The sequence below is a fragment of the Penicillium solitum genome (assembly GCF_028829755.1).
Source record: "Penicillium solitum strain IBT 25940 chromosome Unknown utg000002l_segment0_segment0, whole genome shotgun sequence".
NCBI classification, from domain to species: domain Eukaryota; kingdom Fungi; phylum Ascomycota; class Eurotiomycetes; order Eurotiales; family Aspergillaceae; genus Penicillium; species Penicillium solitum.
In genome coordinates this window covers 764,711-779,800 of record NW_027072122.1, presented here as the reverse complement: position 1 = coordinate 779,800, position 15,090 = coordinate 764,711, and the positions used below count along the sequence as shown (strand labels likewise).

Sequence of the window (15,090 nt, the reverse complement as noted above, 5' to 3'; positions counted from 1 at the left end):
ACTCGCCTTGCCTATCTGGGTTTAGCGTAAACCACTAGTACTAATTGGGATCGGGATCGGGGCATGGATGATCCGAAGGCTCTTATCACGGTAGCTGGTGGAATTATCTCTAATTTTTTGATCTTTGAGATCGCCGACAGCCAAAATGAAGACAGACTTCAAGGTATGTACTACGCTTGGATGGTTGATCGCATGCAATTGTCAGAAAGCCTTGATTATTAAGTTTCATACTAACGCCACTCAATTTTAGTTCTCCAACCTTTTGGGGACGGTATATCGCAAAGGAAATCTTCTCTTTACTCCCGATGGCACATGCTTGCTTTCGCCAGTAGGCAATCGAGTCTCGGTCTTTGATCTGGTACAGTATGTGTCGCCTGCTGTTTCTTCGTTTGGTGGTTTGGAAACCAGTCCGCTCACAATTGATTGTATAGAAATACTTCTTATACCCTGCCTTTTTCGCACCGTACAAACATCGACCGTCTCGATCTTTCGCCCAAGGGTAATCTTCTGTTGACCGTGGATGAAAATGGTCGCGCAATTTTGACCAATTTCCAACGGCGCATCGCCATTCACCACTTTTCCTTCAAAGGACGAGTGTCCGCACTCAAGTTCTCCCCGTCCGGCCGACATTTCGCTGTCGGCGTCGGAAGACGCCTGCAAATCTGGCAGACACCCTCTACCCCAGGCACCGAAACCAATGGCGAGATTGAATTTGCACCCTTCGTTCTACACCGGGATCTTGCTGCCCACTTTGACAACATCGAAAGTGTCGAATGGTCCAGCGATTCGCGCTTCTTGCTCACTGCCGCCAAGGATTTGACGGCGCGAGTATGGAGCATGGACCCGGAAGAAGGTTTCGAGCCGACCACTTTGGCGGGACACAGACAGGGCGTGGTGGCTGCCTATTTCAATGCGACACAAGAAGTGGTAGGTGCTTCCTGGAAATTGGGGTTCGAAATACGAAATACCCTACTAATTTTTTATCTATAGATTTACACTGTCAGTCAAGATGGCGCACTCTTCCGCTGGGAGTATGTCACGAAAAAAGACGAGGAAACTATGGAGGACATTTCCGATGCCCGATGGAGGATCGTCAAGAAGGATTTCTTCATGCAGAATGACGCCAAGGTCAACTGTGCGGCGTTCCATGCGCCGACAAACCTTCTGGTGGTAGGGTTTTCAAACGGTCTATTCGGACTCTACGACCTGCCAGAGTTCAATATGATCCATCAATTGAGGTACGTTAGTTTGTGACACCCTCCCTTCCACAATGACTAACATCTCCCCCTCCAGTGTCTCTCAGAGCAATATCGATGTTGTGACAATCAACAAATCAGGCGAGTGGCTAGCATTCGGATCGTCTAAGCACGGTCAGTTGCTGGTGTGGGAATGGCAGTCCGAGTCATACATCCTCAAACAACAAGGTCACCTTGATTCTATGAACGCCCTCGCATATTCACCGGACGGCCAGAGAATTGTCACGGCTGCCGATGACGGTAAAATCAAGGTTTGGGATGTCAAATCAGGCTTCTGCATCGTTACTTTCACGGAACACACCAGTGGAGTGACCGCATGTCAATTTGCGAAGAAGGGAAGTGTGTTGTTCACAGCATCTTTGGACGGTTCTATCCGTGCATGGGATCTTATTCGCTACCGTAACTTCCGAACCTTCACAGCGCCATCCCGTCTGTCATTCTCTTCGTTGGCCGTGGACCCCAGTGGAGAAGTGATCTGCGCCGGTTCACCGGACTCCTTCGATATTCACGTCTGGTCCGTGCAGACCGGTCAATTGCTTGACCAGCTCTCCGGCCACGAGGGTCCGGTTTCCAGTCTTGCTTTCGCTGCCGATGGCAACCACCTTGTCAGTGGAAGTTGGGATCACACAGTTCGCATCTGGAGCATCTTCGGCCGGTCACAGACCAGTGAACCTCTCCAGCTCATGTCAGACATTCTCAGTGTGGCTTTCCGCCCAGATGGGCAACAAGTCGCCGCATCTACCCTAGACGGTCAGCTTTCCTTCTGGTCCGTTGAAGATGCTGTGCAACAAGGAGGTGTTGACGGTCGCCGTGACGTCTCTGGAGGACGCCGAGTGGGCGACCGCCGTACTGCTGCCAATGCCGCAGGCACCAAGTCTTTCAACCGAATCACATACAGCGCAGACGGTAGCTGCATTCTGGCCGGTGGCAACAGCAAGTACATCTGCTTGTATGATGTCGGAACCGGGTCATTGATCAAGAAGTTCACCGTCTCCGTCAACACCTCGATCGATGGTACCCAGGAGTTCCTGAGCAGTCGTGACATGACTGAAGCTGGTCCCCGTGCTCTTATTGACGAGACCGGCGAAGCTTCTGACCACGATGATCGTGTTGATAGCACTCTTCCTGGCGCAAGACGCGGTGATGCCGGTGCGCGCACCACACGCCCAGAAGTCCGCGTGACATCTGTGGACTTCGCACCGACCGGACGAGCATTCTGTGCCGCCTCTACCGAAGGTCTCCTTGTTTACAGCTTGGATACTGACTTCATCTTTGATCCCTATGATCTGGACATCACAATCACACCATCCAGCATCATTGCCACACTAGATGCTGCCAAGGCAGCCGCCACATCCGACACTGTGGACGAGGAGAATACCTTCCTCAAAGCTCTTATCATGGCCTTCCGATTGAACGAACAAAAGCTACTTCGTGTCGTATATGAAGCGATCCCTCCGTCAGATATTCCCCATGTGGTTCGGTCCGTGCCCTCCGTCTATTTACCTCGCCTTCTCCGATTCGTTGCACATGCCGCCGAAGAAACTCCCCATCTTGAGTTCAACCTCATGTGGATCGAGTCTTTGTTCAGCAGCCATGGTCGCTACTTCAAGGATAACACAGGTACATTCGCAACCGAGCTTCGCGCCGTCCAGCGTGCTGTCGATGACATCCGTGAAAATCTGAAGCGGTTGACGGAAAAGAACCTCTACGATCTCAACTACCTGCTCTCAAAGCCTGTTCTTGGAAACAAGAAGACTAGCAGTGCTTTGTTGGCCATGGAAACCGAGGATGCTGAGGTTCCTGATGATCAGATGGTCGATGCTGACGAGGGAGAAGGTGACTGGGTTGGCTTTGAATGATTTCTATGGGGTTTTCTTCGTGTATGTCTACTTGCATCTGAGCCAGGCGTTTTGTATATAGCAAAGACCAAAAAAGGGAAAATAGACAGAGAGGTCTTTGCCGGCCTTGTGTGAATAATATACTCCAAGTTCCGCTCTCTGAGACCTCAAACGGACCCTTTGTCCATCTTTTCGCTTTTAGCAAACGCCCTTTTTTAAAATAAAAAGGTCTTACTTCCTAATACTATCCGACTGTCTCCTGTGCCACCCTCTCATTACTTTTCTTACTCTTTCCTACCACCCAACAACTTCCTTAATCTCCCCGATTCCAATATCCCGGACAATCCAAGGCTCCGGAGAATCATTTATCTAGGTACCTTTCCCCATCTGCTGTAAAAAGCAATATTCCACCAGCAAGTCTGAAGATGACTGGCCTACCCTTCTGGCCCCTCGTTGGGGTGTTGGTTGTAGTGCTCTATCTCCTTCGACGACCACCAGCTTCCAGTTTGAGACATGTCCCAACTGTCAAGTACAATGCCTATCTACCGGATTTCATCAATCGATTCATCTACTACCCCAAAGCTGCTTCGATGATCAGTGAAGGATATGAAAAGGCACGCAGTATACTTGAAACCAGTCGTGTGCCTTACTGACATCTGCAATATTTAGTACAAGGATACTCCATTTCGCCTGCTTACCGGCGATGGGGAAGTCATCGTCTTGCCAGTGAAATATCAGGATGAACTGAGACATCTTCCTCCTTCGAAACTTAGTTCTCTACATGCCCAATATGAAGTAAGATCATGAGTTTATCTGTGCTACGTTACGTTGAGAGGTTGGAGCTGATACACTACTTCACAGAACGCATTGGGTCAATATACCAACATCATCATCAATACTCTTTTACCTTCTATGACCGTGCGGAAAAAGTTGACACCAAGTCTAAGTACTGACATTCTTTGCTTTTCTTATTTTTGGCCTCATGCAAAAACAGAGAATTAACATATATCAAATCGAATAGGCCGTGTCGTTCCCGGTATCATCGACGAGCTACGAGCAGCATTCGACACTGCCCTCCCAGGATGTGAAGGTGCGATATGCGAACGCTACTTTGTGGGACCACGCAGGCGAACACTCAGATACTGACAAAGACGTACCGAACACAGACACCTGGATTCGAATCAACCCATGCGAGATGTTCACCCGACTAATCGCCCTCTCGACATCCCGCATGATGGCCGGCGACGTCCTCCGCGAAAACAAAGAATGGCTGAACGTCGCAAGCAACTATGCCGTGAACGTGGGAATCACCATTCTCCTCCTCCGTCCAGTCCCCAAATACCTCCGTCCCATCGTAGCGCCTTTCCTCCCCAGCGTCCGGACAATGAGGAAGCAGTTGCGCTATGCGAAAGACCTCTTTATTCCGATGATCCATGAGCGCAGACTGGCAGAACAGGCTAAAGATCCCAATCATACCAAGCCAGACGACTTCTTGCAGTGGATGATAGATCTGGGTGGAGAAAGGGATGAGGAACTCGAACCGGATACCCTGGCGCATCACATGCTGCTTTTGGTCACACTGGCGGTTGCGCACACAAGCACGATGGCTTTGTGTCACTGTCTCTTTGATTTGGTTACTAGACCCGAATACATTGAGCCTCTGCGCGAGGAAATGAGCCGGACTCTACCTGATGGCTGGTATAATGCGACTCAGGCGGCGCTTAAGGACCAGTCTCGTCTGGACAGCTTCTTGCGCGAATCTCAACGTTTTGCTCCGCCTGGTGAATGTGAGTATTGTGAATATCTTCTTATGGCTGCGCGGTATAACGAGTCGGAGGCAGGGTAGTGATTGCATGTCGTTCTCTAACCACCTGCGTCGTCTAGTGAACTTCCACCGTATCGTCAAAGAACCCATCACGCTCCATGACGGCCTCGTTCTTCCAGTAGAAACACATGTCTGTTTCGCTGCCGGTCCGATTAGCAAAGACGCCGCCTTCATCAAAAACCCAATGGTCTTCGACGGGTTCCGCTGGTGCCATGACCCTCGGGACCGATTTGTTCTCACTCCTGAGCTAGCAAATTCCGATACGATGCCGAATGGTGCTGGCGAGGTTATGCAAGGGGAGAAGCCCATGCCTGGCGCCCATTTCGTTTCTATCACCAATACTAACATGCATTTCGGGTACGGGGTCCAGGCGTGTCCTGGTCGGTTCTTCGCGGCGAATACTCTGAAGGCGATCTTGAGTCGCATCGTCCTTGATTACGAGTTCAAGTTTGTTCATGATCTGGATGGGAAGAGACCCCGTAACCTTGTAGTTGGGGAGCATATTCTTCCGAATATGACCACTGAGATGCTGTTTCGGAAAAGGCCTATTGGACTTTGAGTAGAGGGGGAGACACGGGGATTTTCAGAGAATGTTGCTGGTTAGGGTTACCAGAGGTCGATGCGCAATGCCATATTTACTCATTTTATCTACAGGTTGCAGTTATTTATGTCTAAAAGATCCCAGACTGGGAAATACGAGCATCGAGTTGGGTTTCAATTCCATCGTACATTCATCTTCAATAGATATAAGCACTGCCTCGACGTACACGTCTAAACTACGTGCAGATATCTAAAGTGTCCATATACATACAGGGTTCAAATCCAATCATTTCATCATATCTTCGCTCTTGAAAGCCACGTCCATCATTCACTGGGGGGTGGCCTGGGGTGCACCTCGCCCACGACCTCCTCTGCCACGGAACCCATTACCACGACCGCGACCACGGCCACGTCCTCGATCCAATCCTTGTGGCGGCGGAACTTGAGAGTAGTTCTGCGGGCGGAAGTTGGGGTTGTTTTGGATAACACCCTCGCTGGGGTCACCGTTATCCATTGCGACATATCCACCCCGGGCACCTCCGCGACCGCCGCCACGGGGACCACGGGGAACACCACCACCATTGGCGTGGGGACGGAAGGGGAGAGTGGTCTGCTGTCCATTGTTGAGACCCAGACCCCCGCGACCTCCACGCCCAGCGCCATTGCCCTGTCCGGCGACAGCTCCTCGGAAAGAACCTCTCAGGGGCGGAGGGGCAGTTGCGTTCTTCAGTTGTCCCTGTCCGTGGGGGCCGATAGGGGCGCCATACCCGGCAACTGTCAAAGGAGTCTGTGTCTGCTGGGTCTGCTGGCTAGCTGTAGCACGGGAACTAGTAATAAGTTGTCGGTTGGAGATGTTGAGGAGGGAAGATGCCAAAACAGTTTGACCACGGAATGGTGAGCATCGGCCACCTAGTGTAGTGCCGCTCATAAATGACACATCAAAGACAACATCAAGCAGAAGAGCTCGCGAGGTTCTGGTGAGACCGACAACTGTGCCACGAGTAGCGATCGGCACTTTGCCAGAATCTTGCGCATACACAACCCGATCGCCAAGCTTGAAATTTTGGTTTCCGAGACGGTGCTCGACATCGGCAGGCCGAAGGAGGGCACTACGGGGTACACCCCGAACCTTCTTCGGTTGCATTTCTGGCAGGGACGCATTGAGATTGTCGGCATCCTGCTCAATTAACATCACAATATCCGAGTCAAGCTGCTCAGCATCGAGGGGCACTCTCTCGAAGTTCTTAGCTTCTATAGATTTGAGCCAATCCTTGATCTCCTTCATCTTGAGGGCGGCAATTTCCTCAGGATAGAAATCAGTCGGAGAATAACGGTCGCTTTGAGGGTTGCGCTGGATGCCAGCAATGAATTCAGGGAAATTGATCATATACTGTTGAATCAGTTCCACTGCCTTCTGGCTGAATTCCCAGCCGGATTCTCCTCGACGGGAGTATCCAAGAACCTTCTGTTGCTTTGCCTGGAACTTCAGGTTAAGACCGAGATTCGCACGTTGGCCTTCGATGTCAACAGTAAAGGAAGATGTGATCTTAGCCAGTACTAAAGGATTGAGGCGAAGACTGCGGGCAACAGCGTACGAAGGCATGTACGGGCAAAGTTGCTCAGATGCCCTAACACGCTCTCGACCGAATTCTGGCTCGCGACCTTTCACAGCCGCGACCAGTCCATTCACCTTTCCGTCTTCGTGTCCGCCAACATACACAGGTCTTCCGTAGTTGAAGTCACCCAAGAAGAAGGCACGAGAACCTTCAGGGAATTCTTCTTGGATAGAGAGAGCTTCCCGCTCAATGAAACGCTCATCAGGATTGATCACATCATCAACAACAACCTGAAGAGCATAGTCTGTCTCTTGGCCGGGTATGTCAGCGAATTCCTTGATCGTGGCTCCATCGTCGGTCTTGCTCATGCCCTTCAGAAGTTGGATGTGGACCAGAGATTCGACATCGCCAATGATAATTGCTAGACGCTTGCTGTAGGTGCCCTCGATCTTATTGGCCTTCCTCTTCCACTGCTCAATTTGCTGAGGGGTGTGGGGAATAGACAAAGCGTGTTCTTCTCCGACAGGGAGAACATAATCAAATAATTCATCCGAGACGCGAACCACAAGAGCTTCTTGCAAGAATGGATAGCCCACGTGGACACGCTTCCCAAGCTTCGTCTTAGCCAGTTCAACGCTCGACCGGCTTCCCGGATCGAGGAGTGTAATAACTTGACTCTCATTGCGGCTGTCTTGATTGAACACGCAAACGCCGTGGAAACCCAATTGGCCATGGTGCGGAAGTGTCTTGATGCTAGGGAAGCCAGCAAGCGCTGCTTTGCCTAGGTGCACGCCGTCCATTAAGCCAGCGTAGGGCACCAAACCATCCATGACGGGGAGGTCGAAGAGGTTCTCAATGCAACGGCAGCTAGGAAGATCTGGGAATACACCGGGCATTGAGGAGGGGTAAACGAAGTTCACCTCTGGGGAATAGGTGAATTTGAGGCAGGCCCCAAAGTCGTTCCTTGCTTTTTCGTCCGCGGAAAGATGGTTTTCTTTCGTTTTAAGGGCGTCCAACAGTCGCTTTTCGTCGATGAATGGGATCTTGACAACAGCTTCCCATTCCATCTTTTTCCCGTTCATATCAAGATCGAAATCACGAGGGTAGAAATCGTAGATGGGGGAATCAGGCGAGGTCATCAGGTCCCAATATGCAGTAGGCACAATCTTCTTGCTGCGGTCGGGCAAGACACCCATAAGTTGGTCGAACGGCCGGAAAGGCTGTCCCAATTTGAAGTCCATGTCTGCACCAAGGCCATCATTCACATCTGTTCCACCGTCAGCAATCAAAGCAATCCAAAAAAAAGGGGGGATTTAGTGCTACTAACCAGAGATCATAGGGGCATAGTGGTACTGGAAGAACCAGGGCCACGATGCAATGCCACGGTAATAGTAGAACAAGACCCACTGCAATCCTTGCACGTAGTTTTGCGCCAACTTCTTCATCTCTTCCTTGTTGTCGAGGCCCCAACCGAACTTGGTCCGATAATAATTATCTTTCCATTCAAGGAACTTGGCGTCATATTTCTCCTGGGCGGCCTTCTGCGCTTCCTCGGCCGTCATCTCCTGAACCTTGGCCTTCTCGTACTTCCGAATAATACGCTGAACAGCCATTGATGCCTCCTCGTCCTCTTCATCGTCATCACTATCACCGTGGGTCGGAGGCAAGGAGAGCCTCATGAACCGATCACCGTTCTCATTGTCGAGGGAGGACCAAGACAACCGGAGCTCATCCGCAAGCCGTTCGACGAAAGTGCGGTCACGAGCTGGAAGTGTAGGAGGGAGGTCAAGAGGTTCAGATGCCTTGTCAGACCGGTTCAGAACGTACTTCTTGACCGTCTTGAGGATCTCCTTTTGAGAAGGAGTGAGCGTGAGCTCTTTCTTCTGTTGCGAGTTCGAATAATCAATGTTTGAGTCTTTCTTTGACTTAATCCATTGGGCATCAGAGTTCTCTGCCTCAAAGAATCGGTATTCCACAGCACTGAGTGCGGTCACGAGCATACCCAACCGTTGCACATTGATAACACCCTGCTCGTTGATGTAGCCGCCCATCTTTGGCAACACCTCCTTGTAGAGCTTGAACATAAGGGCAAGGGCACCCTCGTTGATATGTAAGTTTGGAAGGTTGGGCAAGAAATCGTTGCCAACGAAAAAGGCCATGAGAATGAAATCATCAATAACACGCTCCATATCGAATGGGAAATCCAGAACACCTTCTTGTTCTAGCTCTTGGAATTCTAATTCCAAATATTCCCGAACCACGCTCAGATGCAACAAATAAAAATTTTGATGTTCCAGTTCCTTGGGCTTCTTGGATACTTGGCGACCAAAGGTCACCTCTTCTCGAAGAAGGCAGAAGTGAGGGTCATGGCTGAGAAGACCCAGCATGATCAGATCGGCATCCAGACCGTAAAGACAGTGGCGAACGTTGGATTCATAGTCAGGCTGCGCTTTCGAGCAGCGAATATATTCCATAATCTTGTGCTCGCCTTCTCCTGGAACCTCGTGCCCAGAAAGCACAATTTCCACACCTTGCCAATCTGTGTCCTCCGAGATCTTCTTGTTGATGAAGTATTTGAGTTGTTTCGTCAATTTTTGCATGAACTCAGTACCCGGGGTGATGCAGTTGCTGTCAAAGGCATCTTCCTTTGGCATCTCCAGGCCCTGCTGGATGGCCTTCTCCTTCGCGTTTTCTGCATCCAGAGCCGTTCGGAATCGACGAGCGCGTTGTTGATTCATCTTAGCGCGAGGCGCAACACCGTCTACCGCCATATAGAACAGTTTCTTGGGCTTGATCTTGCCAAATAGGTGTTCAATGTAATTGAAGATGGCAATGAACATTTGATCCTCCGTCATGCGAAATGTCGGGGAATCGCTGTCACTATGCGTACAGTTGTGAATAATGCCGTTCATGTCGAGGTATAGGCTATCGAATTCGGGTATCCGGCTCTCTGCGATCAGCATCGAGATTGACGGATACCGCTCACTCAGCCAGCGGAAGAATTTCGGGACACCCATGGTGAAGGTTGGGTTAGATCGAAGACAATATTGTCAAGGAAGGAAGCGGCAGGTAATTTATTGTAAGAGTTGAGAGATCGTATGAGGGGTACTCGTAAAGGATTGAAGTAGACTTGCGACGAAAGGTGAAATCATCCAATGAAGAAATCTTGGAAAAGATACTGCGCCAGCCAAGTGGTACCCAAAGAAAGATATAGGGGTAGAAAAAACAAGCAAGAGAAAAATATAGTAACGCCAAACTGACGCTTTTCAGTTGTCTATGATGCAAGAAAGCAGGTGTCCCCACGATGTGAACATTGAAGAGTCAACGGAGCTCACTCACCGCCTATTAATTAGGACTAGCGCCATTACAGGTCTCCCGGCACTCATTAACGCGCTGTTGCGCGTAGCTTTCCGCTGCCTACCTATCTGCTTCACACACTCTTTCTCAGTAGTTCGAGGCCCATTTCCTAGTGATCTCAACATACTGCTCGGTCTACACCACCCTAAAACCATGGATCCCTACGAAGATGATGCTGGTGAGCATTTATGTCCTTGCGCACCACTTAAAATCTCAATCTAATCAACGTCTAGGTGTTGGTGACGAGCACGAGAAAGATCAGGATCAGGATCAGGATCATGAACATGCTGATGAGAAGGCGATCAATGAAGGTACCTTTGCTCAACCTCTCAATTTCTACCAATTACGGTTATATCTAATCACATTCATTGAGAACAGAGTACAAAACATGGAAGAAGAATGCGCCCTTCCTCTATGATATGATCCTGAGCACAGCATTAGAATGGCCAACTCTTACAACCCAGTGGCTTCCAGATAAGCAAGAGTACGCCCCGAACTCATACTCGTCCAATCATCAATCTAACCAAGTCTATCTTCAGAGTCCCAGACAAGCCCTACTCAACCCACCGTCTCCTCATTGGCACACATACCACTGGTGATGCGCAGAATTACCTTCAGATTGCCCAGGTGCAACTTCCAAACCCTAATGCCCCAAACCCGGAAGACTATGACGAAGAGAAAGGAGAGATTGGAGGCTATGGCGGGGGTTCAAAGAAGGCACAAATGGAAATCAAGTTCAATATTGTGCAAAAGATCGATCACAAGGGCGAGGTCAACAAGGCCCGTTATCAGCCACAGAACCCGAATATCATTGCGACAATGTGCACAGATGGTCGGGTGATGATCTGGGATCGTTCTAAGCACCCCAGCTTGCCAACCGGCACAGTGAACCCTCAAATGGAGCTCCTGGGCCATGAAGCTGAAGGCTTCGGACTTAGCTGGAACCCCCATGTGGCAGGTCACCTCGCAACGGGCAGTGAGGATAAGACTGTTCGACTTTGGTAAGCGAGCGCAACAGGAAAACATAAAATTTGCTGTGACTAGCATCTAATGAAGCTCACCAGGGACATTACTACATACACCAAGGGTAACAAGGCAGTCCGACCAAGCCGCACTTTCACGCACCACTCCTCGATCGTCAACGACGTTCAACACCATCCTCTCCACTCCTCTCTCATCGGAACCGTCTCCGATGACATCACGCTTCAAATCCTCGATACCCGCCACGATGATTCCACTCGCGCGGTTGCTTCGGCTGAAGGTCAGCACCGCGATGCCATCAACTCAATTTCCTTCAACCCGGCCTCCGAGACCATTCTGGCTACGGGTTCCGCCGATAAGACCATCGGTATCTGGGATCTCCGCAACCTGAAAGCGAAGCTCCACTCACTGGAGGGCCACACTGATTCGGTGCAATCTATCTCGTGGCATCCATTTGAGGAGTCCGTCCTGGCAAGTTCCAGTTACGACCGCAAGATTATGTTCTGGGACCTCAGCCGGGCAGGCGAGGAGCAAACCCCCGAGGATGCTCAAGATGGGCCACCAGAGCTGTAAGTGACTTTTTTTTCCCCACTTCATTTAATTTGTCTGAATTGTTGGCTGACCTAATCCTTAGTCTGTTTATGCACGGTGGACACACGAACCGTATCTCAGACTTCAGCTGGAACCTGAGTGACCCGTGGGTTCTCTGTTCCGCGGCCGAGGACAATCTACTGCAGGTATGGAAGGTAGCAGATGCAATTGTGGGCAAGGATCTGGAGGATGTCCCAACAGAAGAAATTGAGGCATGATTTTATTTCTACCGGACTTGCGGTAGTCCAGTCATTTTTTCATATGAGTGCTTCTTTGGTATAGGTGAATTAAGACCATAGCGAGTAATCATAAAAACACCGTTTCATCTATAACCCCTGTTGCCAGCAACATGATTGTCATATTGTCCACTAACCCTACTATCTCTAAATATTGTATATAGAAGGGTATGCCATTACCCATGATCACCAGCCTAGCCAAGCCAAGCCATGATATATTAACCAAGTTGCACAGCACCTATAGCTCTTGTAGACTTCAGGACCGCTTAGTGAAGTCAGTATTTATTTCGTACATTATTAGTTGCTCTATTTCAAGATGTTTCTCACTGCAGGGGCTTAGAGTGCATTCCCGCACGTTCCACTACATAAAGCTAACGCTGAGAGTATATGAGGTCTGTGACGAATGGAGCAAGGAATATGTTCTGTACCACACTCTAATATATAGTCCAGGATTCATATAGTACAACATAAATATGTAGCTCTGGAGATCTATGCATGTGCTATTCGGGCGGGAAGTCCGTTATCTGACCGCGGGGAGCATGTCATCATTCCCGTGGGATATGATTGGTGGTGATTGGTGGGGGGCGATGAGGGGGACAGAAGAAAGTTAGTGTCGTTTGCTAAAAAAAAAAATGTGTCTGACTTTAGTTTAGATGCTCACCTCGTTTATTATTTATATATCATCTTGGAAGGTGACATATTCTACTTTCTATCAACTTCACTCTTGAAAGAATCTCCATCATGGGTTCCGGTTCCCCTACAAGCCCCAGGGCCTCAGCCATTCCGTCCCACATGCTGAACGGTAGCTCCCCGCTGCAACGTTCAACGGGCGGCCGTGATTCTCGTGAGCGCGAGAGTCTGAGTACATCCATTCGCTCCTCTTTTGAACCCCGAATTCCCATTGAATTTGAATCTCCTGAGACCAAGACCGACGACACCAAGACCGAGACCGAGACCCAGGCCGAAACCGAGGAAACTGGAGCCGCCCCCACCCAGGCCGTTTCCAGTGCTTCTGTGCCAATCCGTAGTGTGGCGCCAGTGCGGTATGTATACAACGATATCAATATTGGTGAATATGGCGCTTTACATTTCATTGCTAATCTCTGGGATGTAGTCCTACCTTGAATGACCCTCCCCGCGATCCCCGGGATGCGGCCGCCCCATTGACACCCTCAGCCACTGTCAGCCGACCTGCCAGCCCCTACACATTGACCCCACCAATCGACTTTGACGGTCTCAGCTGGCCTTGTTAGTGATACCAACCCCATCGGTGGACACCGCTCTATTGGTGTGTATTCCTCTAACCATGATCGCTAGGCCCGGGAACCAGACAGCGGAAGGAGTCGACACCGGAGGAGACCGAACAACGACTTGAGAAGATGTCCGGAGCTATCCGCACAATCCTGGAATGTATCGGCGAGGACCCGGAAAGAGAGGGACTTCGCGAGACCCCCATGCGATATGCCAAGGCCATGCTCTATTTCACTAAGGGCTACGAAGAGAATGTTCGGGACTTGGTCAACAACGCTGTCTTCCACGAGGACCACGATGAGTTGGTTATTGTCAAGGACATCGATGTCTTCTCGATGTGCGAGCACCACATGGTGCCATTCACCGGAAAGGTAAGAGTCGCGACATATAAAGATACCGTGGTGGCAATCATTCTAAGAACTTACAGATGCATATCGGATACATTCCTGACCGCCGTGTCCTTGGTCTGTCAAAACTGGCTCGCCTGGCAGAGATGTTCTCTCGCAGACTCCAGGTCCAGGAGCGTCTCACCAAGCAAGTTGCGTTAGCCATTTCAGAGGTCCTCCAGCCTCGTGGCGTTGGTGTCGTTATGGAATCTTCCCACCTCTGCATGGTTATGCGCGGTGTTCAGAAGGTTAGCAGCACCACCACTACCAGCTGTATGCTGGGATGTATGCGGTCCAGCGCCAAGACTCGCGAAGAGTTCTTGACTCTGTTGAACCGGAGATAATGCCCCATTTCCCCATCTGCCCAACCTGAACACAGGTTGTTGATTTTTGGAATTTTTAGGAGTTTTGGGTACCTTTCAACAGGTTTTGGGTGGTCTTGCTTTTTACTTTACATGTCAAGCGTGGATTGGTGTTTCTCTTGTCTTCTTTCATCTGGGTTTTCCTGCACATACTCAGGCAAATCTTTGCCCTGGTGTCTTGCCATGCTTCCCTTGTCCATGAAGCTCATACCCTGGTTGTAGAGCTGATGACTTTGCGGGAAATGGTGAACATCCCTTTCCTCGACCTATGATGGGCCCGAGGAAGAAAATAACCCCCCTCATTCCCTATCCCTTATGCCCTATGCCTTGCCATACTAACACAACCGCACAAGAGGCCTTTGCTATGCTGTCTACTGAGATCTTACTCTCACTAGATAGCACCCGCAAGGCTGTTTCAACACTTAATCTCATGCCGCTTACCAGCATCCTAGTAGGATTTCCGGGAGCTATCCACTTAGATACGATGTATGTATTAGAATCAATGTACAATCTCGTTCAGATTCTTGTTTCCTCGTCTAGAAAAGCAAAGCTCTGGTAGTGATGTGTCGACGTTCAGCATAGACCTTCAGTTAGAGGCCTGCAGCTGATTTCTATAAAACTATTTGGGCTGTCTTAGGGCTTTTATAAGACCACTCAAATCTTCCAAGGTTTGATGAAGGGTGGCTGGGTGATCCCCGCTACCTGTCAGGCGTGGGCATATAGAGAGGTACTTTGATCTCCGAGTGCTTGGTGCGCTTGAAGATAGGTATTGTCAGAGGCGTTCAAACTTCTCGCATCAGTGAGGACCTCGTCAGCAGCAATGACACCTGGGCAACCACCCATCTGACGACTAATCGTTCCATGTGACGATGTTCTACACGTACACAAACCTGACATTGTTTTCTTTTCAA

General features: G+C 49.9%; 4 protein-coding genes across 4 annotated transcripts; 3 read left to right on the top strand and 1 right to left on the bottom strand.

Annotated features, from left to right (window-relative positions):
* Nucleotides 1–145: 145 nt before the first annotated feature.
* N7455_003918 (snoRNA-binding rRNA-processing protein PWP2) lies at nucleotides 146–5,478 on the top strand (the record flags this gene model as incomplete). Its single annotated transcript, XM_040959393.2, has 7 exons — nucleotides 146–163; nucleotides 251–363; nucleotides 432–927; nucleotides 991–1,238; nucleotides 1,294–3,100; nucleotides 4,116–4,881; nucleotides 4,979–5,478. 7 exons carry the CDS (start codon nucleotides 146–148, stop codon nucleotides 5,476–5,478), a joined length of 3,948 nt encoding a protein of 1,315 aa, XP_040810108.2.
* A 309-nt stretch (nucleotides 5,479–5,787) lies between these two features.
* Nucleotides 5,788–10,032, bottom strand: N7455_003917 (chromatin-binding exonuclease XRN1; the record flags this gene model as incomplete). The annotated part of the gene is made up of 2 exons (XM_040959409.2): nucleotides 5,788–8,282; nucleotides 8,343–10,032. 2 exons carry the CDS (start codon nucleotides 10,030–10,032, stop codon nucleotides 5,788–5,790), a joined length of 4,185 nt encoding a protein of 1,394 aa, XP_040810113.2.
* A 259-nt stretch (nucleotides 10,033–10,291) lies between these two features.
* Nucleotides 10,292–12,261, top strand: N7455_003916 (WD repeat RBAP46/RBAP48/MSI1 family protein; the record flags this gene model as incomplete). The annotated part of the gene is made up of 6 exons (XM_040959405.2): nucleotides 10,292–10,550; nucleotides 10,606–10,683; nucleotides 10,751–10,856; nucleotides 10,912–11,373; nucleotides 11,437–11,922; nucleotides 11,988–12,261. 6 exons carry the CDS (start codon nucleotides 10,292–10,294, stop codon nucleotides 12,160–12,162), a joined length of 1,566 nt encoding a protein of 521 aa, XP_040810141.2. The 3' UTR covers nucleotides 12,163–12,261.
* Nucleotides 12,262–12,921: 660 nt separating this feature from the next.
* Nucleotides 12,922–14,601, top strand: N7455_003915 (GTP cyclohydrolase I; the record flags this gene model as incomplete). Its single annotated transcript, XM_040959460.2, has 4 exons — nucleotides 12,922–13,223; nucleotides 13,295–13,428; nucleotides 13,498–13,802; nucleotides 13,859–14,601. 4 exons carry the CDS (start codon nucleotides 12,922–12,924, stop codon nucleotides 14,159–14,161), a joined length of 1,044 nt encoding a protein of 347 aa, XP_040810124.1. The 3' UTR covers nucleotides 14,162–14,601.
* Nucleotides 14,602–15,090: the final 489 nt, after the last annotated feature.